Source organism: Kogia breviceps, chromosome 11, assembly GCF_026419965.1.
Source record: "Kogia breviceps isolate mKogBre1 chromosome 11, mKogBre1 haplotype 1, whole genome shotgun sequence".
Classification (NCBI taxonomy): Eukaryota; Metazoa; Chordata; class Mammalia; order Artiodactyla; family Physeteridae; genus Kogia; species Kogia breviceps.
Window position 1 is genome coordinate 66,299,055 of NC_081320.1, and position 24,822 is coordinate 66,323,876.

A 24,822-nucleotide genomic window follows, 5' to 3' on the forward strand; every position below is an offset into this window, starting at 1 on the left:
CTTTTCTCTTGCAGTGTTCTTGCAAGAACAGGGTAAATAGAGTCAGGAAGTTTTTTCTTCTATTGTATTTTTGGAAGAGTTTGTGAAGAATCGCTATTAATTCTTTTTTAAATGTTTGGTAGAATTCCGCAGAGAAGCCATATGAGCCTGGGTATTTCCTTGTGGGAAATTTAAAAATTACTGATTCTATCTCTTTACTTGTTATAGATAATTTTGAATTTTCTATTTCTTTTTTATTCTAGTTTAGAAGTTTGTGTCTTTTTAGGAATTTGTTCATTTTATTTAAGCGATCTAATTTGGCATATAGTTGTTCATAATATTCTCTTATGATCCTTTTTATTTCTATAACATTCATATTAATGGCCCCTCTTTCATTCCTGATTTTGTTAATTGGAATGTCTCCCTTTTTTCTTTGGTCAGTCTAGTGAAAGGTTTGTCAATTTTGTTGATATTTTCCAAGAACCAACTTTTGGTTTTGTTGATATTTTTTGTTGTTTTTCTATTCTCTATTTTATTAATTTTCCTTCTGTTCTTTATTATTTCCTTTCTTCTTCTTGCTTTAAGTTTGTTTGCTTTTCTTTAAGGAGTGTTTTTAATGTTTTTAAAAACAATTGTTCTTTTAATAATTAAAAGCAGAGACAGGTTGATCTGAATTTAAATTCATCCTTTGCTACTTGCTAGCTTTGTGATTTAGGACAAGTTAGTCTTAGAAAAATTATCATATAAGGGTGAGATGTTAATACATACATCACTGGTGGCTTTGAAGATAAATGAGTTAATGTATTTAAAGTGCTTAGATGGGGGCTTCTCTGGTGGCTCAGTGGTTGAGAATCCGCCTGCCAATGCAGGGGACACGGGTTCGTGCCCTGGTCCGGGAAGATCCCACATACCGCGGAGCGGCTGGGCCCGTGAGCCATGGCCGCTGAGCCTGCGCGTCCGGAGCCGGAGCCTGTGCTCCGCAACGGGAGAGGCCACAACAGTGAGAGGCCCGCATACCACAAAAAAATAAATAAATAAATAAATAAAGTGCTTAGATGGGCCTGACAGTTAGTAAGTGCTCAATAAATGGTAACAGTAGTTATTAAATATTCCACTTAGAAATTTCCATGTTTGTATTTATCTTAGTAATGTTTTTTCACAAATATAAAAAGTATATCCTTCTAACTCTAGATGATCAAAAACTTTCAATTACTAGAATCTGAAATGAGATTTTTAGATCAACACTGTCTCTTCCTGTGAATATCATAGGCTTTGTACCTGTATTTTATTTTGAAAATATGTGAAAAAAATATAAAGAAATGATTATTTTTGAGTAATTCTTGGTAAATAAATGAATACAAAATTGATATAGCTCTAGACTGGATAACCACCCAGTTGTTTCACAAATATTGACTGGTTAAATTGATCATTTATATATTTTGTGGATGATCAGTCTTTGCTATATATGTTTGCACTCAGATTCTGGCTATTAACCGTGGAGAAAATTTGAAGATACTGACGGTCAAGGTTAACATTTCTGATGGAGTGAAGAATGAGTTCTGTAGGTGGTGCATCCAAAACAGGTCTGTTTATAGATTTTTACAGAATATTCTTTTTTTCATTTTTAAAATGCTATATTGAGATCTATATGTACTGATAATGGAAAGATATCCATTGTGTTAAAAAAACAAAAACAAAAACAGTGACATGCAATGGATATAGTGTCTTGTAGTGAGGTAGATGGTCCTGGAGGCTGTCATACAGAGTGAAGTAAGTCAGAAAGAGAAAAACAAATACCGTATGCTAACACATATATATGGAATCTAAAAAAAAAAGGTTCTAACGAACCTAGGGCCAGGACAGGAATAAAGACACAGGCGTAGAGAATGGACTTGAGGACACAGAGAGGGGAAGGGGAAGCTCTGGGACTAAGTGAGAGTGGCATGGACATATATACACTACCAAATGTAAAATAGGTAGCTAGTGGGAAGCAGCCGCATAGCACAGGGAGCTCAGCTCCGTGATTTGTGACCACCTAGAGGGGTGGGATAAGGAGAGTATGAGGGAGACGCAAGAGAGAGGAGATATGGGGATATTTGATATGCATAGCTGATTCACTTTGTTATACAGCAGAAACTAACACACCGTTGTAAAGCAATTATACTCCAATAAAGATGTTAAAAAATTTTTTTTAATTTAAAAAGTACATATGTTGTATATGTTTAAATAGGAAATATCTGGGGAGTACATAAGAATTATTAATAGTGATTATTTCTGGGGAGAGAGACTTTTACTGTAATCCTGTACCATATGAATCTTTTATAAAGAGTATATTTTCTTTTATGAAAAATGAATTAATAGAAACATACTGTATATAGTATATCTGAAATGTTCATTAAGGATAATTGAATCAAAAATTTAATTTATCAGATATTATGTGAATAATGAATGAATGACTGAAGCTGGCTGCTAGCTTTTTTTCTTTTTTAAAACTAGCTTTTAGTGCCAATGCATGGGATAGTCTTGTAAAGTAAATTATTCTGTCCCCAAATGTCTGTCATATCACTTTGAGAAAATGCTACACTAAATGGTGCTGCTTTTTTCTTGTGGTAGATTTAAGAGGAACTATATCCTATATCCATTTCTATTTTAAATGTGGGAAAATGAAAGCTAGATGGAGAGAGCCTATCTTTATCTATAGATACCAAATGGGGGGGAGCATATTTCTTTGCCAAAGTGGAGAATATTTCTTTGTCTGTAATGGGTGAATAAAGCATGTCTCTGTCAAAAACATATGTATAGGCCCTGGGTCTTATTCATTTGTTTACAGTACTTTCCTGACCCCCCCATAGGTATTTGAGTTTGTGACCTCTGTCTTAATTTGTATGCTTCATTGTGCACATCTTACATAGCATGTATTTTGTGTTGTGAAATTTAGTTAAAGTGAGGTCCTTCTTAGTTTTATTCAGCAGTGTTTAACTATTGAATTGAGGAAGAATCAACTTTTACGATGATACCTTATAAGGGAAACCCATTGTATTTCCTTTAAGCTTAGAAATAATAAGGTCTGTGCCTTCTCTATACTGTTTCAGGTCCCTTCAAGTGCTAAATGAATAGATCACAGGAAGCCAGTCAAGAGATAGAAATTGCTGTGGGGTGAGGAAGGAAAAGGAGTTTCTGTAATGCAGGAAGTGAGTATAGCTGGGTCTGTGGTCTAAAGGTCACTGTGAATGAGTATAATTGAGGCATCTTAGTTATAAAATAGACCCACAGCACTCTGTTCCAGGGAGGTGAGCAGTCACGCCACAGGAGAACCGTGAGGTTTAAGGAAGGCTACTGGGGCTTCCAGAGAAATCGGGTATCTAATGTTAAAGATTTCCATTTTTTTCCTACCAGCAATGTGGAAACCTTGGTTTGGCTTTAAAGGGAATGACCCACCAGCAGATATCAGATACATTCATTTTAAGAATCACTCCATTAGGGCCTTCCTGCCTCTAAGGACTCTTTTCCTAGTGTATTGTCCCATGACCCAGGGCTATGTTCTCTCCTAACTGGCCAAGCTCCAGAGTATGGTGATAAGAGCCTCAGTAATCTGGCTACTGCCATATTTTCTAGGCTCATCTACCCTGCAACCTGATCCTGCAGCTTTATGCCCTTGTATTACTAATCTGCTTCTAGTTACTCGAGCTTATCATGCTCTTTCATGCCTCTAAGCTTTTACATATGGTATGGTTTCTTCCCAGAATGCTTTTATTCCTTTGTCTTACTTGGTAAACCACAATTCATTTTTTTTAAAGCCATCTCAGATGTTTCTTCCAGGATGTCTTTGTTTGACATTGAATTTCCCCAATTAATAACAACAACACAGCTATAAGTTTTATTGCACTTTGCTTTATTGTGCTTCACAGATATTGGGTTTTTTTGTTTTTGCTTTTTTTACAAATTGAAGGTTTGTGGCAACCTTGTGTTGAGCATACCTATTGGTACCATTTTTCCAATAGCATTATTTTTTGGTTAAGGTATGTACATAGTTTTCTAAGACATAATGGTATTACACACTTAATAGACTACATTATAGTGTAAACATAACTCTTATATGCTCTAGGAAACCAAAAACTTCATGTGACTCACTTTACTGTGATATTCACTTTATTGTGGTGGTCTGGAACCAAACCCACAATATCTCCAAAGTATGCCTGTAATATAACAAAATAATAATAATCATATCCTAGTTCTCCCTACGTTTCATGCCCTTAGGTATAGGCGACAGTAGGAAGAAGCAAGGATTTGGATGGAAAGAAGGATGTATGTCCTGCCTAAAAGCACTTTCATTCACATTAAAAAACCAAACTATATTCTACTCAAATAATACCCTTCTATGGAAGGGATTCAGTTAGTTATTATTATGTAGCCTTTGGTGTATCACATTATAAGTAAAGGAGATGACAGTGTCCCTAAAATGGTTTATTAAGAACCATTGATAAAATATTAATGTTTTCTATTCAAGAGCCATTGAAGGACACGGGCAGAGATGCTGTAGATGTAGGGAACACAGAGAAGGGGTAGGGCTGAATTTGTTTGTCCTTTTTAGCTTGTGTTTTTCTCTTATTGTTCTTTCTCCAGTTTCTACTAACAGTGGGTTCTCTGGCGTTTATATTTATCAATATGTATGCAGATACACTGCCTAGTAGAACAGTACAACCTGAGGAATAGAGTGAGTTCTACTCAAGGATGACAGGAGGCAAAGGTTAAAACAGAGTTTCTCCTTTGCTCAATCTACTCTAACTCTCAGGAAGAGATTAATAAATGGGAAAAGAAGGACATAGTGCTTGTCTTAGCTTTGGCTGCCATAACAAAATACCATAGACTAGGTGGCTTAAACAACAGAAATTTATTTTCTCCCTGTTCTGGAGACTGGAAGTCCAAGATCAAGGTCAGGCTGATTTGGTTTCTGGTGAGAACCCTCTTTTTGTCTTGCAGACAGCAGCCTTCTCATTATGTCCTCACCTGGCATGGGGGGAGGGAGAAGGGGGTATCTGATATTTCTTCTTTTAAGGGCACTCACTAATCCTCTCATGGGGGCCCTACCCTCATGACCTCATCTAAACCTAATTACCTCCCAAAGGCCCTGTCTCCAAATATCATCTGCTTTGAGGGTTAGGGCTTCAACATATTAATTTTAGGGGACATAATTCAGTCTATAGCAGTGGTTCAGTAGTTTTTGGTGACTTTCTTATATCTTAAAAATTTTTACCATTATTAATAATGCCTTGGAGGCTCTTCCCAGAATAGGGAAGTTTTTTCCTCCCTTAAGTTTTATGTCCTACCATGGTTACCAGGTTTTTAAAAATAAGAAATCCAGATGTCATAGTAATAATTTTCAGACATCACCATCTCTCCTTACAGATTATGTTACTTTGCATTCAATAAAGTTTCTTCCCCCCTTTTCTGTTCCACTTTCTCTCTGCTCTTCCAGGAGCCCTTTTATGGCCTTATTATTGTTACATCAGTTTTAGTATAGCCTTTTCTTTTTTGCAGGTGGAGACCACGTGGCTTTGCAAGGCCAGAGTTAATGAAGATCTTATACAACTCACTGGATGATTCCTTTAAACGCCTTATTTATCCTCTCCTTTGTAGAGAGTTCAGGTATGCATCTTGTCTTATTTAACTTTCTGGACTGTTTATTTTTATGTATAGTAATAGGCCCATTAAAGCATGTAGTAAATATTTGTTGATTCATTAACCAATCCAAAGAACTGAGGCAGAATCACAAAGTCTTAAATTTAAGCATAGATTTCAATCTGTAGAGGCATTCACATGCATAGATCACAAAACATAGCTCTTAATTACGGTATACTTTTCAAATCTTGATCATTTAATGTGTACCCCTTCCAGTTCTGCAGTACTAGTCTTGGAATTTGACAACCAAGCCAAACAAATGGTTTTATTTTTTTTTTTTTAATAACTTTTTTTTTTTTTTTTTTTTTTTTTTTTTGGTACACGGGCCTCTCACTGCTGCGGCCTCTCCCGCCGCGGAGCACAGGCTCCGGACGCACAGGCTCAGCTTCCATGGCTCACGGGCCCAGCCGCTCCGCGGCACGTGGGATCCTCTCGGACCGGGGCACGAACCCGCGTCCCCTGCATCGGCAGGCGGACTCTCAACCACTGCGCCACCAGGGAAGCCCACAAATGGTTTTATTGATGAGAGATTTGGCTTGGGAGAAACAAACTAAGAAGTTAATGGAGAAGTTAGTTGGCAGCAGTTTTAGAGGTAAGAGAGCCAAAAAAAGCATAAGGAAATCAGGGGAGCACATGATGATTGTATTACTATGAGAGAAAGCTAATATATATTAGCAAACGGAGTTGTTTCAATGGATAATTATCAGCAGTGATGAACAAATATTAGGAGATTATTAAGGTGACTATCTAAATGGACTAGCAGAAGATCTAAAGGTTACAAAGAACTGCAAAAGAGGTGAGGGGGCTTCCCTGGTGGCGCAGTGGTTGAGAGTCCGCCTGCCGATGCAGGGGACCTGGGTTCGTGCCCCGGTCCGGGAAGATCCCACATGCTGCGGAGTGGCTGGGCCAGTGAACCATGGCCGCTTAGCCTGCATGTCCGGAGCCTGTGCTCCGCAACGGGAGAGGTCACAACAGTGAGAGCCCGCGTACCGAAGAAAAAAAAAGAGGTGAGGTACCGAATTGTTTTTAGGGGAGGAGATGGACAGAAATGTTGGGAGGCAAAAACCCTCTTTCCTGCTTCTCTCTAGCCTTTGTCTTGGTAGTCAATGTTTAGACACCAGCCATGCCTTCATATATTCCTTTCTATGTGCTATAGATTTTCTTCATTCCCACTTATTTAGTGTTTCAGCCAGGGTCACCTGGAAACTATAGATTTCTAGCCATCTCTTCAACCTTACTAGAAGTTATAGCAGCCTTTATGTTTGTCTGTTTTTCTTTTACTGGACTTGGCCATTGACTTTGGAGGCATTTAGAGTAGGGAGTGAGCAGGTACTATTAAAAAGGACATATAGTTCCTTTGTCCAACCTTTTTTAACAAAATCATTCATTCTCTTGATTCATCCTTTTATCTTGTTTTCTCATGTTGCATATAATGTCCAGTGGTGCATTTGACATTTTACATATATTTGATGTGAATAGCTTTACTGCTTGTGGAATAATTTCATTGAGATTTAATTTGTGTAGTTTGCTGTGGGATTATTTAATGTATAATTCTTCTCTGACTTCCATTAGCAGTGGCAAGCAAGAGCACTTTCCTCCTCTTTTTTCTAAAATGCCTGTGGTTAAAAAAATATATCTTATTTCATTCCATAAGTTGGTTTGCAGACATTGTCTACAGATGTGTCTCTTGTTAGAAATACTTGTAATTACCTGAAACAGCAGTTGAGGGGGAAAACCCTCAATTGATTTATTAAAGTAATTAAATTACTTTAATTCTCTAATTAAAAAGAAATTTGTCCAAATGCAGAAAAATCGAAAGAATCAGTAAAACACAAAGGAAAAAAAACCCATATAATTTCACCACATAGAGATAACCATTGTTAACTAGACTTTTGTCCATTCATATGTGTGTATTAAAAGAGATCAAATAGACTAGACTATTTTGCAGCCATTTTATTCAGTTGACTATATAAGATTCAGAGTCTACTTCTCCATTTTTGTTTCCATGACTGTCATGATCATTCATCCCTGTGTCATTTTTCACACATACCTCTTTCATCAAAACTACATTATCAGTATTACCAAGTGCTGTCTATTGTGCCATCTTTTATTATATCTTGAATTTTGCCTCCTCTTTATCTCCATCTTTACTAAGAGAAAGTATATGCATGGTTATTAGTTCAGATTATCATCATTTCTTGTCTGAATTACTATACTAGTATCATAGATGATCTCTGTCTTGTATTTTCTAATACATATTCCACCTTGCCATCCTTAAATTCCCATCTGATTATTTCATACTCTTCTACTTAAAATCCTTCAGTGGATCTTCTTTGTCTCCAGGATAAACTCCAAGCTCTTTAGAAGAACCCTTTGTGGTCTGTTTTTTTCTTCCTCTGTAGCCCTTTGTCTTGGTATTTCTTTTTATTTTATCATATGAAGTTACTTGCTTTTTCTATAAATGAGCCATGAGCTTTGACATCTGCTGCTTCTTTTGCCCAGAGTGCTTTCTCAATGCTCTTCAGCTACTATCCCTGCCTTTGTTTGCTTAACTATTACTTATCCTTCTTGATTCACCTGAGAAGACATCTCTTTTAGAAAGTTCTCCTAATTTAGCTATCCCTACCGTGTGTTATACTCATCTGTTTATTTTTCTGTTTCTTCCACTAAACAGTGATCTTCAGGGTAGGGATTTTTTCAGCTTTGTATCTCTTACATCAATCACAGTACCTTATATAAGACTGAGTACAAGTGCTCACTCAATAAATCAAGTTAAACATGAAGATTTAGAAATACCTGTAATGATATCTTCATGTTGCTTGGCTGAATGCAGGGAGAATTACAGTGAAATATTAGAGAAGATGAGAGAAAAGCCGTAAGAAGCTGAATTAAGCCAGGAAAACAAATGTTGGTTAGCTGTATGTGCCTTTAGATATGTAGATAATTCTACCTCAACTCTGATAGAAATGTACCCTGAATTGCTTTTGTTCTTGTGGCCATTGGCATGCAGTTTTTTTTTAACCTGGTCTAATAGAGGAGACATACTTTTAATAAATTCTTTTGAGTTTCAGGAGATAATATGTTAAGAACTCTTGTTAAATGGGCAAATGGTGTAAAACTTAGTTTCCAAATGCCTTTAAGTCCAATAGAGACATATTTTTTTATCCTAGAAAAAGTTTGAAAATTACACTTTTAATAGCTTCTCTGGATAAAATTGGGAAGTTATTTATGTGAGGCAAGGTTCTGGACTGGTATTAATATCTGTGGTCATGTCACATCACTGTGAGAATGACGAGGGGGTAGATGTGGGGAATGGAATAGAGTGAGAAGATGGCCTTGAGATATATATAGGTGAAGGTGTAAAACTAAGCATTGTTGGAGGAGGCTACTTATGATTCAGTAATTGACCACTAATTAATTATGTGTTTATATTTTTAATCAGCTGATAAACTTTAACCAAATCTTTATACACTCTGTCTCTCTCATATACACAGATACTTATACATGTAGATTTCTTATATAAGGGTGAGCAGATAGAGAAGGAGCGTAGGTATGACAAACTCAGCAGGTTTGATACCACAAAATTGTTTGTGGTATCTGTATTACTGAGCTTAGCAAAAAGAGACTCAATATAATTTTGTATGTAAGTTTTTTTCTCTTAAGTTATTTTGTTAATAATGAATGCTCCAATGAGGAATAATTGTGTTCTTTTTCTGGAAGAAAATTTGAATGAATGAAAAGTGAATACTTTATCTTTTTTCTTCTCTTTTTCTGTTTCTAAAGAGCCAGACTAACATCAGATGCAGAGAAAGAATCAGTAATGATGTTTGGACGGAACCTTCGTCAGCTCCTTTTAACAAGCCCTGTCCCAGGGCGTACCTTGATGGGAGTGGATCCCGGTTATAAACACGGTTGCAAATTAGCTATAATTTCTCCTACCAGTAAGCATACCTTTCAGCATTTTATATAGAAGTTGTTTGGTTGGTCATAAATTTCACTTCATATACTTCATGAGGATTTGGAAATAATGTTAATTTTCAAGGAATAGAAGATGGTTTTCTCACAAAAAGGGATATAGGAATCAGGATGAAACTTCCTGTTTGGCCTGTTTGTTGACTCAAACAGTCAACATTTACTATCATTTATGCCTTTTCCTAGGTCACAATGGATATATTGAGGATTAACTGGGCTCAGACTTTAATAACTCTGTTTATCCCCCATCAGCTTCTGTTTATACTGACTGCATTTATATATGATACATTTTGATTCTGTGTATATTTTATTTTTGTTTTTTAAAAAATATTTATTTATTTATTTGGCTGCATTGGGTCTTAGTTGCAGCATGCAGGATCTTTTTGTTGCGGCTCACGGGCTTCTCTAGTTGCTGCGCGTGGGCTTCTCTCTAGTTGTGGCACGTGGGCTCCAGAGTGCGCAGGCTTAGTAGATGCAGCTCGCGGGCTTAGTTGCCCCGTGGCATGTGGGATCTTAGTTCCCCAACCAGGGATCGAACCTGCATCCCCTGCAATGGAAGGTAGACTCAACCACTGGACCACCAGGGAAGTCCTGATTCTGTGTATATTTTAAATACCACGAGACGTTTTTATTGTTTTGTCCAGTCAGTATTTTTTTTCCTGTTTACTCATTTATTTGCCCTTTCTGTTATCTTCATTTCTTTCTGCATTTCTGTGTTTCCATTTGAGATCACTTTCTTTCTTCCTAAAACTCTAGTCTGTTACATTTTAATGTGGATCAGCTAGTGACAAATTGTCTCAGTTTTTTTTTTGTGAAAGTTTCTGATTTGCCTTCGGTTTTGAAAAATATTTTTGCTGGGTGTAGAATTCAAGATTGGCAGTTATTTTCAGTGCTTTTAAGATGTCATTTCTTTCTTTCTTTTTTTTTTTTCCTGGCTATTACAGTTTCTGTTGAGAAGTCAGACAAAAATCTTATTATTGTTCCTTTGAAGGTGATAATTTTTTCCTCTGCCTGATTTTTTCCTAATTTTTTTTTCCTAATTTTTTCCTCTGATTTTTTCTTTGTGGTTTTCAGAAGTTTTCTTATATGCTTAGCTGTTTGTGTGTGTGTTATTTGTTTGTTTTGGAGGGAAGGGGACGTGAATTCTGCTTGAGGTTTGTAGACCTTCTTGCATCTCTTTCTGGAATTCTAATTATGTGTATTTTAAACCATTCAATTTCCTCTTCTATTTTCAATTCTTTTATTTTTTATTGATTGTCTTTAAGTTAATTAATCCTCTATTCTGCTATGTCTAATGTGCTATTAAATCCATCCATTGAGTTATTTATTTAAGTTATATTTTTAAGTTTTTGAATTTCCATTTGGTATTTATAAAAAATAGATTACAGTTCTGTGGTGAACTTCTTCACCTTTTAATATTTTTGATTGTTTACATTTTTCTTATGTTTCATTTGGTTTAAGTTTTCATTCCTAGAATAACTTTTTCTTTCATATTTAATTCATTCCTAAGTTCTTTCATCTTACTTCTGACATTTCCTAATTCTGATTTATTTTATTCTCATTTTCTCTAATCTTTTTTTTTTTTTGGTAGCTTGTTCTTATATATTAGGTTACAGTTTTTCTCTGTTTTGGGGCACATCTTTCTGTAAGGACATCATACTAGTCTTTTTTATTTCCTGATTTGAAAAATAATCATTCTATATGAAATTTGACTATGATCCTTTTCTGTTGCTTAGTTTTACATAAAATTAGTTTTTCTCAACTTTTAGGATGGGAAGGCCAGCTGTATATCTCTAGAACTACCATTTCTACTTTTTCCAAATTATTGGGAAGAGAAACTTTACCTATTTGGATGGAGAGATAACCTTATACTTTCTGAAATTTGCTTTCCTATTTCTTTCTTCCCTTTTATCTAGACTTTTTTTCCCCTTTGTCCATACTGTCCTTACCTTGCTCAATGTGGATATGATGCTCAACAGTTTTTTCTCACTGTGGGGTTTTGTCTTGAAAAGAATGTTCTACTTGTTAATTTCAAGAGTTCAGAGATCAGAGTTTTCCAGTCCTTTCTGAACTTACTGTGCAACCTTTGTACTGACCTATAAATTAGAATATGCAAAGGTCTTTTCCAGTTTTACTTTCTATTCTCAAACCAGACCAGTTTTGATTTCCAGGGAAGTACCTTCTGACATTCTGAGGCTTTCTCCAATCTCAGGTCCATGAGCTACTCCATTGTTTCTCTGTGCCTCCTCCCACAGAAATGCTGATGCACATTGGTCTTGGTGGTTATTGGTGCACTGTTCCCACCTGCTCACCTTTTGTGTTTTGTGGGGATACTTTTTTTTAATAAATTACAGTCATGGACTTTTGATTTTGCTGTCCTAAGTTGATCTTTTTTCATGCTGTGCATTTTTACAATAAATGGGAAGTATATTCTGTCGGTGTTTTTTCCTGCATTTATTGAGCTATCATATAGCTTTTATCCTTTACTGTATTTGCATTGTTTATAGAATGGTTCTTTTTAAAATTTTATGCACACATACATACATATATGCATATGTATTTTCAGTCTGTTTTGGTAAGACTTTTCCAAGAATTTATCCATTTCATCATTTAATCTAAATTAACATCAAGTTGTTTATAATACTCTCTCTGTATCTTTTAAATTTGTGCTGAATCTCTAGTTATGCTCCCTTTTCATTTCTAATATAATTTATTTGTGTCATCCTTTCTTTTACTTGACTGGTATAGCTAAAAGTATGTATTTTTCTTAACAGGTGATTTAAAATTTTAAGCTTCATAGGTCCTCTCTGTTTTATGGAGTTTTTTTCTATTTCATTAATTTCTGCTTTTTTAACTTTATTATTTTCTTCCTTCCACTTTCTTTGAGATTATTCTGTCATCCTTTTCCTAACTTCCTAATTTGGTCACTTAGCTCATTATTTCTGTGCTCTAGGAGTTACCCTCAAATTTTAAAATATATTTCTGGCTGAAATATAGTACAGAAAAGCTCACAGTTCATAAGTATGCAGCTGAAAAAATTACATAAGGTAAAGAAATTTACATATCTACAACCCAAAGGAAGAAATAGAATAGTATTACAACAGTTACTGATATATAGTAAATGTTCAGTAAATGTTAGCGTTTGCTATTTTTAAAAAAATTTTATTTATTTTTTGACTGCATTGGGTCTTCATTGCTGCGTGCAGGTTTTCTGGCTTTTTCTAGTTGCGGCAAGTGGGGACTGCTCTTCGGGTGGCTACTCTTCGTTGTGGTGTGCAAGCTTCTCATTGTGGTGGCTTCTCTTGTTGCCGAGCACAGGCTCTAGGCACGTGGGCTTCAGTAGTTGTGGCGCGTGGGCTCAGTAGTTGTGGCTCGTGGGCTCTAGAGTGGAGGCTCAGTAGTTGTGGCACACGGGCTTAGTTGCTCTGTGGTATGTGGGATCTTCCTGGACCAGGGCTCAAACCCATGTCCCCTGCATTGGCAGGTGGATTCTTAACAACCGTGCCACCAGGGAAGTCCCAGCTTTTACTATTTTTGATGTTAAGTGTTACTAAAAATCATTTCTGGGCTTCCCTGGTGGCGCAGTGGTTGAGAATCCGCCTGCCGATGCAGGAGACACGGGTTCGTGCCCTGGTCCGGGAAGATCCCACATGCCGCGGAGCAACTAAGCCCGTGAGCCATGGCCGCTAGGCCTGCGCGTCCGGAGCCTGTGCTCCGCAACGGGAGAGGCCACAACAGTGAGAGGCCCGCATACCGAGAAAAAAAATAAAAAATAAAAAAAATAAAAATCATTTCTCTTTTAGGTATCATGGCATATTATCTAGTTGATAATGATTTTTGTATAGCAAAATAGAGTTCTAGTAACTTTGGAGGTAACAAAATTTCAGAATGCTTAAGGGAGAATCTGATTAAGGAATATGAAAGATTCAGACTGCATTTTAAAAGATGAACCAGTTCCCTTTTCAGTTTCAACTTGCTTAATCAAATCAGTGGTGTGTTATGTTTTGTAATTTCTTACAAAATGGCCTTTTCTTTTCATTTTTTCCTAAGGTCAGATACTTCATACTGACGTGGTATACTTGCATTGTGGACAAGGCTTCCGAGAGGCAGAGAAAATAAAGAGGCTTTTGCTGAATTTCAAGTATGAAAATAAGTAACCTTTTGAGTATTTCAGTGGCTCAACCAATCAGAGATATCTTTGAAGTCCCTAATTTGGAGGGAGGGATTAAGGAAAGTGCCTTGGTGTTAGAAAAGGAACCATGTAAAACAATGCTGGGGCAAATTGCTGGAGAACTCTACATTTGGAGAGTCTGGAGGAATGCTACTCCCTTCCTCTGCTGCCTTCACTAAACAAAGGTGGTAATATGACCAAAAGTGAGATTTTAATTCTTCAGTTTGGGCCTTCTCTCTCTCTTTCTTCCTCCCTCCCACCCTCTCTCTTTTTTTTCATGGATCTGAGGAATGGATGTGGCAGTAGTTAGAGAACCTTCAGAAATTACTTGAAAACATATCCATAATTCAGTCATAATTCTTTATTATGGCTTAGAATGTTCCAGAGTTTACTTATTCATGTCTAAATTTCATTCCTTCTACATGGGAAGAAAGCTGACTATTCTTGAGATTGTGTGACCATAAGACATTTCTTCACTGCCTCCTATAACACCAAGTGCAAGAGCAGTGTCTTTGATTCTACATAAGTCTGTGTGACCCCTGTGAGATAGTGGAGAGATGCTTGGATATATGAGAGAATAAGAGCATCATATAATACTGTTCATGCATTCTGTCCATTTTCTCCTGATTGATTTAGAAGCATGCCTTGATCTCATCCAGTTTCTCATTCTGTTTTTCCTTGAAGCTGCAGCACAGTGGTGATTGGAAATGGAACTGCCTGCCGGGAAACAGAAGCTTACTTTGCTGACCTGATAATGAAAAACTACTTTGCACCACTGGATATCGTTTACTGGTAAGGATGTTAGGAATGTTTGTTTTCTTTGAGAGGCAAAGGAACTTCTGAAGTTCCTTCTGTGATAAATTCTCCCTTGTCTTTTTAAGATGTACTTCTTGTTTGCCCTCATATCACCTCTTCCTATTCATAAGAGCTTTGCAGGACAATGTAAAGTGTCTGCCTCTTGGAGAAATTGGCATTTCAGTATCCTGAAACCACTCACAGATGTAGCAAGTTAGGGCTTACTTGAATTCATGGGATTTTCCAGGCAGTACTTTGTGTGATGGCTCTAGCTAACTAATGACTATTAAGTAGAATGGTATATAGGTCTAGCAGCTATAGACCATGGATAACTTAGCCTTCTTCTCCCAAAGTTTTGATGACTATGAATCATTGGCCTTCAGAACTGAGAGCCAAGGTAAGTATTACAAATTAAAAGTGTTTCTTTTTTTTTTTAAAGCATTTCTGATGTTCCTTTCTTGTTAGTCTCTTCATCACATGCTCGCATTTTGAATGGGCATACAGTTGACATCTAAATAACTTTGTATTAGCATGACTCATTTCTTTAGTCCTGCTCCTAGATCTGTAGCAGTTTTGTTGTCATCCACCATTGTTTCCTTACTTCCCTTTGAACCTCAAATAGCCACCTTTACCTTTTCCAAAGTATGGTAGCATGCTAAATCCTAAAGGGTTTAATTCTAGGAGAGGAGATAGTTATAATAGATGATATCTAGGGGAGAGCATGTAAGAGCCGTCTCCCACTGCTCTTTGAGAAATGTAATAACTAAGTATAGTCAACTGATAAGTATGGGATCAGGATCAACAAAACAAAACCAAAAGCCAACACAGGAAGAAGAATTCTAGGATCCATTCAGATAGGCTAAAAGAGAGGGGTCTTGTATTTAGTGTAATATTCCGTGTGCCAAGAGTATAATCAAGATGTTAGAAAAACAAACGCAGAGTGACCAAAGGGGATTAAAAGGTCAGGGACAAACTGTAGGTGCCATGGGATCATGGTTCAGGAAAGGATCAGGTTGAATAGTTTGGCTCAGCTTTTTTCCCCTCTCCTTATTCAGTTTGGTCTAGGAAATAACTGTGGATCTTCTCTATTCTGGGAATTGCACACATGTACCCAGTCCTTTTGAGAACCTACCACAAGGACCTGACATAGATAATACAGCTTATTTCAGGCAACTTCTTTGATTTCTTTTTAACTTGTTCACATTAATTGGATATAAATATCTTGGATACATTTATAGTGATTATAAATAGAAATTTCAAATTATTAAAAACATTAAATAGTGAAGACTTGTCGGATTTCATCTGAATTTGCTTACCGAGGCTCTCTTTCTTAAACTTGCAGCAGTATATGGTAGTAGAAAGAGGATGAGCTTTGGAGCCCGGCAAATCTGGGTTCATCTTTTGTTGTCACCATTTACTAGTTACGCAAGTTTGGAAGACTTACTCTGCCTCTCTGAATTTCTCTTTCCATCATTAAAATGGGGAATGCTTTTGCTTTCAGTAACATTTTGAAGTTTTCTTTATAATTATTTTTCATATTCAATATTAAAACTTTCTTTTGTATTTCTCTCTTTTTGTGTTTGTATTAAGAATTACTTTACTATGTTACTTTATATCTCTATGAAGGAGCACTTTTTTAATGTTAGTTTGGTTCCCCAACCATAGTACAGAATTCTTTCATTGTTTATAATTAGTTTTTCAGTTCATTTTCTTGGATTTCAAGAGATATGATTTGGTCATATCATCTGCAAAAGATGATGAATTTATCAGTTCTTTTTCTAGTTTTATACCTTTTTACTTTCTTCTCTTTAAAGGTATCATGACATGCAGTATCTTTGAAAAGCTGTTAAATAGTAGTAGTGATAGTGGATTTTTTTTTCCTCCTTTACTTTTATTAGAATGCTTCTAGTGTTTCCTTTAAGTATGATACTGCCTTTTGTATATTTTTTAAAAAATCTTTTAAAGGAAATAGTCTTTATGAGTGTTTTTAAAATACTGATTCCTGTTTTGTTATACTTTAAAAATCAAGAATAAAAGATAACGTTAATGCTTTTTTAGAATTTTGCCATAATAATTTTTCTCTAAAGAGGTTTTTGATCCTCTTTTGATCAATATGCTGAATCGTAAAAGTAGTAGATTTCCTACAATTGAACCATCCCTGCAGTTCTGAGTTGAACTTTCCTTTGTCATAGTGTATTATTCTTTTAATGCACTTTTGGAATATATTTGCTAGTATTTTATTATGTGCTTTTGAAATCCTCAATGCTGCAAATACTTAATCAGAAGTTACAGTGTGTGCTTTAGGAAATCAGCTGTTCAACTTCATTTTGTTATTTTGCCAGTTCAACATGCCTTTATGAAGAAACCATATTTTCTCATCTAATGGCTTGAAATTACATCGCAAACTACACTTAAGTTGAAATTTCCATGCTTTCTCTAGCAGTCATTTTCAACACTCTTGAACAGATAATCAGATAGGCATTCCTATAATTCTGCTCATCCTGGGAAACCTTTTCCTCACACATCCACCAGCACATTCCTTCTTATCTATTCCTTCTAACACCTTTTGCCCTGGCCTACTTGCCATAGGTTAACATACACCATGATTTATCTTCTAACTTGTAAACCCCATGCATCCTGACCCATCCATCCAACTTCTCTCTCAATCATTTCTCTTATAATACCTTGTAAACTCTGATACTTATATCTCCTATGGAGGAAGTCATCCAGAGCTTCAAATCTCAGTTTACCAAAGGAGAAAAAATAAATGGATTAAGTTGTAGAATATAACTATGCTAGATCTTAGTTTGTCACACATGTTTAAAGTTGCAAGTGTTTGTGAAAAGAAATTCTACAGTATTATATGTGTCATTTGTTTTAAGTATGTGCTAAAATGATCTGTTCTTTTCAATCCTCTGGCCCATAGTAGGCGGTCACTTTATTTTTTGAGTATCTAAATACTTGTTCCCATTCATTTTAATATGTCACACTTGATTATTTTCTTCTCTCTCTTTTTTTTAAATCCGTTTTTCCTTGGTAAAAAATAGTGTTTTCTTTTGTGTAGCAATGGTAAAATTTATTGAAATGTAGAAATGGCTAGTTCCTTATGAGACATTTGTGTTTATAGGCACTGTATCTGGTTTCTCCTACATTGATACTACCTTCCTAAATCAGGGTACTATGTTTTACTTATCTCTGCCTCCTTCACATTACATATTTCTGTACTTATAGATGCATCTCAATAAATATTACTAATTTGAATTGTCAAATATTAACAATAAAACTATTTTTAATCAGATAAGTCTTTTCAAGGCTATAGACAGGAATTAATGTCTGCAACAATTATGGAAAATTTCCCCTCTGCTTAATGCTTTGGTAAACCTATGATGTACTGTTTTCTGTATTTTTTCATTGATATAGAAATTTGCATTTGATGGATTATAGACTTATATTTTGCCAAAGATAAATGATGATTTCTGAAATAAAAGTATTGTATGGTTAGAGTTTATATTTATTAATGAACTATGAAAGAATTATAAGTAATCTCTAATACTTGCTGTCTTATATTTCAAACCATGATTGGCAAGATTCATGCTGATAGTGGAAACATTGCTAGAAGTCACAGCATTATGTACATTCTGGAGAATCACAGATGCATGAAACCCCTCAAAACGTGGGAGCAGAAAATGGAAAATAAAATTTTGTGCTGTTAATTCAGACCCCGTGCTTAATGTTTCTACTCTAAAAGCTGCAATATACGAATGACTTTGAGCAGGCAAATATAGAAAATAAGAGAAATTAATTTTGCTTCCGAATGACCTTATTCATTAGCATAGTGAAAAGAATTAGAAAATGGAATGAACCGAGAAGGTGTGGTATGTGACGACAGAATGAGGAAAGGGAAGGGGAGCTGTAGTGGAGGATTGGAGTTGTAATTTTTGAGGTTAGATGTATACCAAGGGGCCTGGTCAGTGAAGGTTAAGCAGGTAGCCAGACCCTATTAGGAAAAAAGAGTTGGTTTTGGACATCTGTGGAATGCACATTGGACCTCTTTCTTATTCTTTTATTTCAGAAGCATACCAACCATTTAACAGAAGGAAGATATAATTTTTAAAAATTAATTAATTAATTATTATTTTTGATTGCATTGGGTCTTTGTTGCTGTGCGCAGGCTTTCTCTAGTTGTGGCGAGCGGAGGCTACTCTTTGTTGCGGTGTGCAGGCTTCTCATTGCGCTGGCTTCTCTTGTTGTGGAGCATGGGCTTCAGTAGCTGTGGCACATGGGCTCAGTAGTTGTGTCTCGCGGACTGTAGAGTGCAGGCTCAGCAGTTGTGGTGCACGGGCTTAGTTGCTCCACGGCATGTGGGATCTTCCTGGACCAGGGCTTGAATCCATGTCCCCTGCATTGGCAGGCGGGTTCTTAACCACTGCGCCACCAGGAAAGCCCAGAAGATATAATTTAAGGAATCATAGCTCTGTTGCTTGAGATAACTTGACGTACCTTTCAGAGTATAACTTAATTGTAGGGAATAAATTGATCTTCAAAGGGTTAACTCATTTGTGAAAACTGCGTAAGAGTGAAGCTAATGAGAATCTTTTGATTAAAATTTTAAAAACATACATTTTTTTAAAGATAATAATATTTATTATCATAGGTTGATTGGAAAATATAGATAAGTGACAGGATTTTCTATTATCTAAATTGTTATTTATATTTTAGAGCATATTTTTAGATTTTTCTTGTGTGCGTGTGTGTGTGTGTATTATAAAAAGGAACTCACACTGTACATGGTTTATAACCTTTTCCCTACTTAATATATTATCATCTTCTCATACCAATAAACCTGTCTGTATTTCAGTTTCATCATGCATAAAGTGGAATAATAATAGTACGCATCCTATAGAGTTACCATTGAAGGTTAAATGAGTTTATATATAGTATAAAGTGCTTAGAACAGCACATTATTATTGTTATTATTAATGAGGTCAAATATCTTTTTATATATTTATTGGCCATTTCTGGATTTTTTGTGTATGTATAGATGGCTTGTTTGTGGCCTTTGCCCATTTTATTTATTTATTTATTTATTATTTTTGGCTGCATTGGGTCTAAGTTGTGGCACGTGGGATCTTTCGTTGAGGCACTGGGCTTCTCTCTAGTTGTGGCACGCAGGCTCCAGAGTGCGTGGGCTCTGTAGTTTGCAGCACACCGGCTCTCTGGTTGAGGTGCGTGGGCTCAGTAGTTGTGGTATGCGGGCTTAGTTGCCCCGCGGCATGTGGGATCTTAGTTTCCTGACCAGGGATCGAACCCGTCTCCCCTGCAGCAGATTCTTTACCGCTGAACCACCAGGGAAGTCCTTTGCCCATTTTTTTTTCTTTTAGAGGTTTTCATCTTGTTCATAATTGCTTATCTTATTCAGATTTGTAAATGTCTATAGTAATGATTAATCTGTCATAATTTTTGCAAATTTTGCTAATCATTTCCCCTGTTTTTGTGTTTACAATTTGAGCTGTATTCCATATCGAATTTAAAATATTATTTTCTCAGATTTGTCTTTTTCTTTATGGCTTTTGAGTTTTGTATTATGCTTGAAACTTTTCTTTATGTCTTCTGACTTTTTGTTTTGAAGCCACAAAACCTCATTATCCTCAGTTACTTGTATGGCTGCTTTGAAACTATGTTCTCCAAGAAACCAAAAATTAATGAGCGAACTTCAATCAGCTTAGATAACAGAAACAGGGTAGTTTTGAACAAGGAGTGGGTGCTGATTTCCCCCATTCTTTCTTAAGGCCTCTCTTTTTGCCAACTCTGGTATTTGTAAACAGCAAATTGTAAACACCTGATTTCTTCCCTTCCTTTTCCTCCCCTCCTCTCCTTTCCTGTTTCCTTTCTCCTTCCCTCATTTTTATCCTTCTTCCCTCCCTTTTCCCTACCTTACTTCTCTTGTTTGGTTATACCATATTTTTGACATCTCCTGTTGTTTGGCAGCTGCATTATTTCCAATCTTTGATGTATCTTTAGTTTTAAACCTCCAATCTTTGGTGTATCTTTAGTTTTAAACCTATCAGTACAGATTTATTGACCATAATTTCAGTATTTATTTATAGGAATGTTTAGTATGGTATTTGTAATGAGCTGAGGAGAAAGGGCATTTCTGTTTCCAAATTTATCATTGACAACTCAGTCAGAAGAGTATAGCTATGTTGATAAGAAATAAAATATCAAATTGTTTATTGTTCCTTTTTGCTATTAGGTAGCATTTATACTGCTTTATTTATTCTACTTAAAATTTATTGGGATTCTTGAATCAGTGGAGTGATATCTTTTCATTCTTCAAAATCTCAGCCATCATTTATCAAATATTACCTCTGTCCCATTTTTTCCTCTCTGTTCTCCCTCTGAAATTCTAATAATGTCTATTCAGGCTTCTCACTCTATCCTCCATGCCTTTTAACCTCTCTCTTTTCATTTTCCGTTTCTTGTTTCTCTGGGCTGCTTTGTGGTTGATTTCTTCAGATCTTTTCTCCAATTCACTAGCTTTTACTTTAGCTTTCAGACCCATCCATTGAGTTTTTTACTTCTAGAAGTTATGTTTTCACTTCTAGAAGTCCTATTTGTTAGTTTTTCAACTTGAGAGATAATTGGCATATAATAAACTGCACATATTTAAAGTTTTCAGTTTCCTAAGTTTTGACATATGTGTTCTCCCATGAAACTATCACCACAATTAAGATAATGAACATACCCATTAGCCCCCAAATTTCCTTATGTTCCTTTATAATCCATCCTGCCTTCCCTGACCCCTCTGATTCCCAGGCAACCTCTGATTTGCTTTATGTAGCTAAAGATTAGCTTGTATCATCTAGACTTGTATATCATTGGAATCATACAGTATATATTTACACAGTGTAATTATTTTGAGGTTCATCCATGATGTTATATATGCCATAGTTTGTTGTTTTTGTTACTCAGTATTCTGTTGTATGGTTAAATCATAATTAGTTTGTTCATTTACCAGTTGATGGATATTTGGATTGTTGCCAGTTTTTGGCTATTACAAATAAAACTGTATGAACATCCTTGTTCAAGTCTTTGCATGGACATATGCTTTCTTTTATGTTTGGTACATAAGTATGAGTGTAATGGCTATGTTGTATGGTAGGTGTTTTTTTTTTAAACATCTTTTTTTTAAACATCTTTATAATTGCTTTACAGTGGTGTTAGTTTCTGCTTTACAACAAAGTGAATCAGTTATACATATACATATGTTCCCATATCTCTTCATTCTTGTGTCTCTCCCCCTCCCACCTTCCCTATCCCACCCCTCTAGGTGGTCACAAACCACCTAGCTGATCTCCCTGTGCCACGCAGCTGCTTCCCACTAGCTATCCACCGTACGTTTGGTAGTGTATATATGTCCATGCCACTCTCTCACTTCGTCACAACTTACCCTTCCCCCTCCCCATATCCTCAAGGCCATGTTCTAGTAGGTCTGTGTTTTATTCCCGTCCTACCCCTAGGCTCTTCATAACATTTTTTTTTCTTAGCTTCCATATATATGTGTTAGCATACGGTATTTGTTTTTCTCCTTCTGACTTACTTCACTCTGTATGACAGACTCCAGGTCCATCCACCTCACTACAAATGACTCCATTTCATTTCTTTTTATGGCTGAATAATATTCCATTGTATATATGTGCCACATCTTCTTTATCCATTCATCTGTCAGTGGACACTTAGGTTGCTTCCATGTCCTGGCTATTGTAAATAGAGCTGCAATGAACATTGTGGTACATGACTCTTTTTGAATTATGGTTTTCTCAGGGTATATGCCCTGTAGTGGTATTGCTGGGTCGTATGGTAGCAGAAGGTGTGTGTTTAACTTAAGAAACTGCCAAACTGTTTTCCAAGGTGGTTTTACCATTTTGCATTCCCACCAGCAGTGTATCAGAGTTCCAGCTTCCCCATATTCTCAACCATCTGTTTGGTATGGCCGGTCTTTTAAATTTAGCTATCTTAATGGATGTGAAGTGATATTTCACTGTAGTTTTAAGCGACATCCTTAGCAATAAATGATGTTGAGCATCTTTATTTGCTTATTTGTCATCCATGTATTTTCTTTGTAGTATCTGTCAGAATCTTCCTATTAAAAAAATTGGATTGTTTTTCTTCCTGTTATTAAGAGTATTTTATATTTAATCTGAATACAACTCCTTTGTTAAATACATGTTTTGTAAACATTTTCTCCCAGTCTGAAGCTTACCTTTTCATTTTTTAACATGGTCTTTAGAAAAGCAAACATTTTAAATTTTGATGAAGTCCAGTTTATCCATTTGTTTTATATATTCTTGCTTTTTGTCCTGTTTAAGTAATGTTTGGAAAAACTGAGGTCACTGTGATTTTCCTCTGTGTTTTGTTTTAGAAGTTTTATAGCTTTAAATTTATTTAGGTCTCTGATCCATTTAAAGTTAATTTTTATATATGATAAGCAGTTCTTTTTTTCTTTTCTTTTTTTTTTTGCGGACCTCTCACTGTTGTGGCCTCTCCTGTTGCGGAGCACAGGCTCAGCGGCCATGGGTAACGGGCCCAGCCGCTCTGTGGCATGTGGGATCTTCCCAGACCTGTGCACGAACCCGTGTCCCCTGCATCAGCAGGTGGACTCTCAACCACTGCGCCACCAGGGAAGCGCTCTTTTTTTCTATATGGCTCTGGATTATTCCAGTACCATTTGTTGAAAGATTTTTCCTTTCCCCATTGAATTGCTTTGGCATTTTTGTTGAAAATCAACTGCTCATATATGTATGGTTCTATTTCTGGAGTCTATTCTGTTTAATTGAGCTGTATGTCTTTACACTAATCTTTGTATCTTTAATACTACTCAATGCTGATTTGTGTAGCTTAATAAGTGATGAAATTAGATAGTGTAGTCCTTCAATTTTGTTCTTCTTTTTCAAAATTGTTTTGGCTATTCTAGGTCCATAGCACTTCTACATAAATTGTAGAATCAGCTTTTCAGTTTCTTCTAAAGGGCCTGCTGGGATTTTGATTTGAATTAAGTTGACTCTATAATTTAATTTGTAGAAAACTGACATCCATCCATTTAATTTTTAATTTCAGTTATATTTTTTATATCTAGAAACTTTATATTTTTCAAATCTGCTTGATCATTCTTACAGTTTTTTACTTGTTCCTGAATACACTTTTAAACCTATCTTTTATTTCCTTAGTCATACTAAGCATTATTATTTTGCAGACTGTGATAGTTCTAATACCTAAAATCCCTGCAATTTTGTTTCTCCCATCTGTTGTTACTGCCGGTTCTGCTTTGTTTCCTTTTCTGTTCAATTAATTTTTACTGAAAACTCCTTATTTTCATAGAACTTTCTGGGAATTCATGGAGGCCTGGATTGATTGTGAATCGCTTGAAAGAGGATTTGCATTTGCTTCTGCCAGGCTCCTGTAAACACTACCAGTTTGTGATCACTTAAATTCTCAGCTTGAATTTTTTCCTGGCCACCCAGGTCATGTGAATTTAGGCTGCAAACGAGAGAGATGGCTTATGGTTCCATGTTCTCATCAGAGATTCCTCCTGTGACAAGGTTTGAGATAGTCCATTTTTATTGCATTATCCTGGAGTTTTAGGGTACAGGGTATATACTTTGACCCTTATACTGCAGGTTTAACCCTTTGGGATATCTGCTTTATATGTGGGAGAGGAGTTGGGGGAATCATTAGTTACTATGATCTTAGGTGGACCTTGGGTTCTGTCTTCTAATCCTCTAGTTCTGTGAAGCTCTCTGAGGCCATAAAATTCACCTGGCTCAGCAATGCCCTCAGGTGAAAGTCAGCTTCAGAAATCAAGGTTCCCATGTTCTTCTTTTTTTTTAGCTTGAGTATTTTTTTTTCTTGCCAACTCACTGATGCATTTAAGAAGATGTATTATATCTAGTATGTTTAGTTGTTTTCAGTAAACTATTGATCCAGGTAACCAATCTTCCCTATTACTGGCAACAAGGTCAATACTTGATTTTCTACTTTTAGTCTACTTTAAATTTAAAATTTGGCGTTTTCAGGCAGCAGAGACATAAACCATAAGGGAAATTAGAAGATGATCATTTCAAATAATTTTGATTTATACTTTTTTTTTTTGGCCTCACTGCTTGGCTTGTGGCAGTGAAAGCTCCGATCCCTAACCACTGTACTGCCAAGGATTCCCTCAGTTTATA

General features: G+C 36.0%; 1 protein-coding gene across 4 annotated transcripts in view; it reads left to right on the forward strand.

Moving 5' to 3' along the window:
* Nucleotides 1-24,822, forward strand: part of SRBD1 (S1 RNA binding domain 1) — a 233,918-nt gene that overhangs the window by 46,495 nt on the left and 162,601 nt on the right. For all 4 annotated transcript variants that reach the window (XM_059078791.2, XM_067007652.1, XM_059078792.2 and 1 more), the window contains exons 10-14: nucleotides 1,459-1,562; nucleotides 5,518-5,625; nucleotides 9,442-9,599; nucleotides 13,681-13,771; nucleotides 14,486-14,593. In XM_059078791.2, the coding sequence (XP_058934774.1) occupies nucleotides 1,459-1,562; nucleotides 5,518-5,625; nucleotides 9,442-9,599; nucleotides 13,681-13,771; nucleotides 14,486-14,593 (569 nt within the window). The remainder of the gene's footprint in view (nucleotides 1-1,458; nucleotides 1,563-5,517; nucleotides 5,626-9,441; nucleotides 9,600-13,680; nucleotides 13,772-14,485; nucleotides 14,594-24,822) is intronic.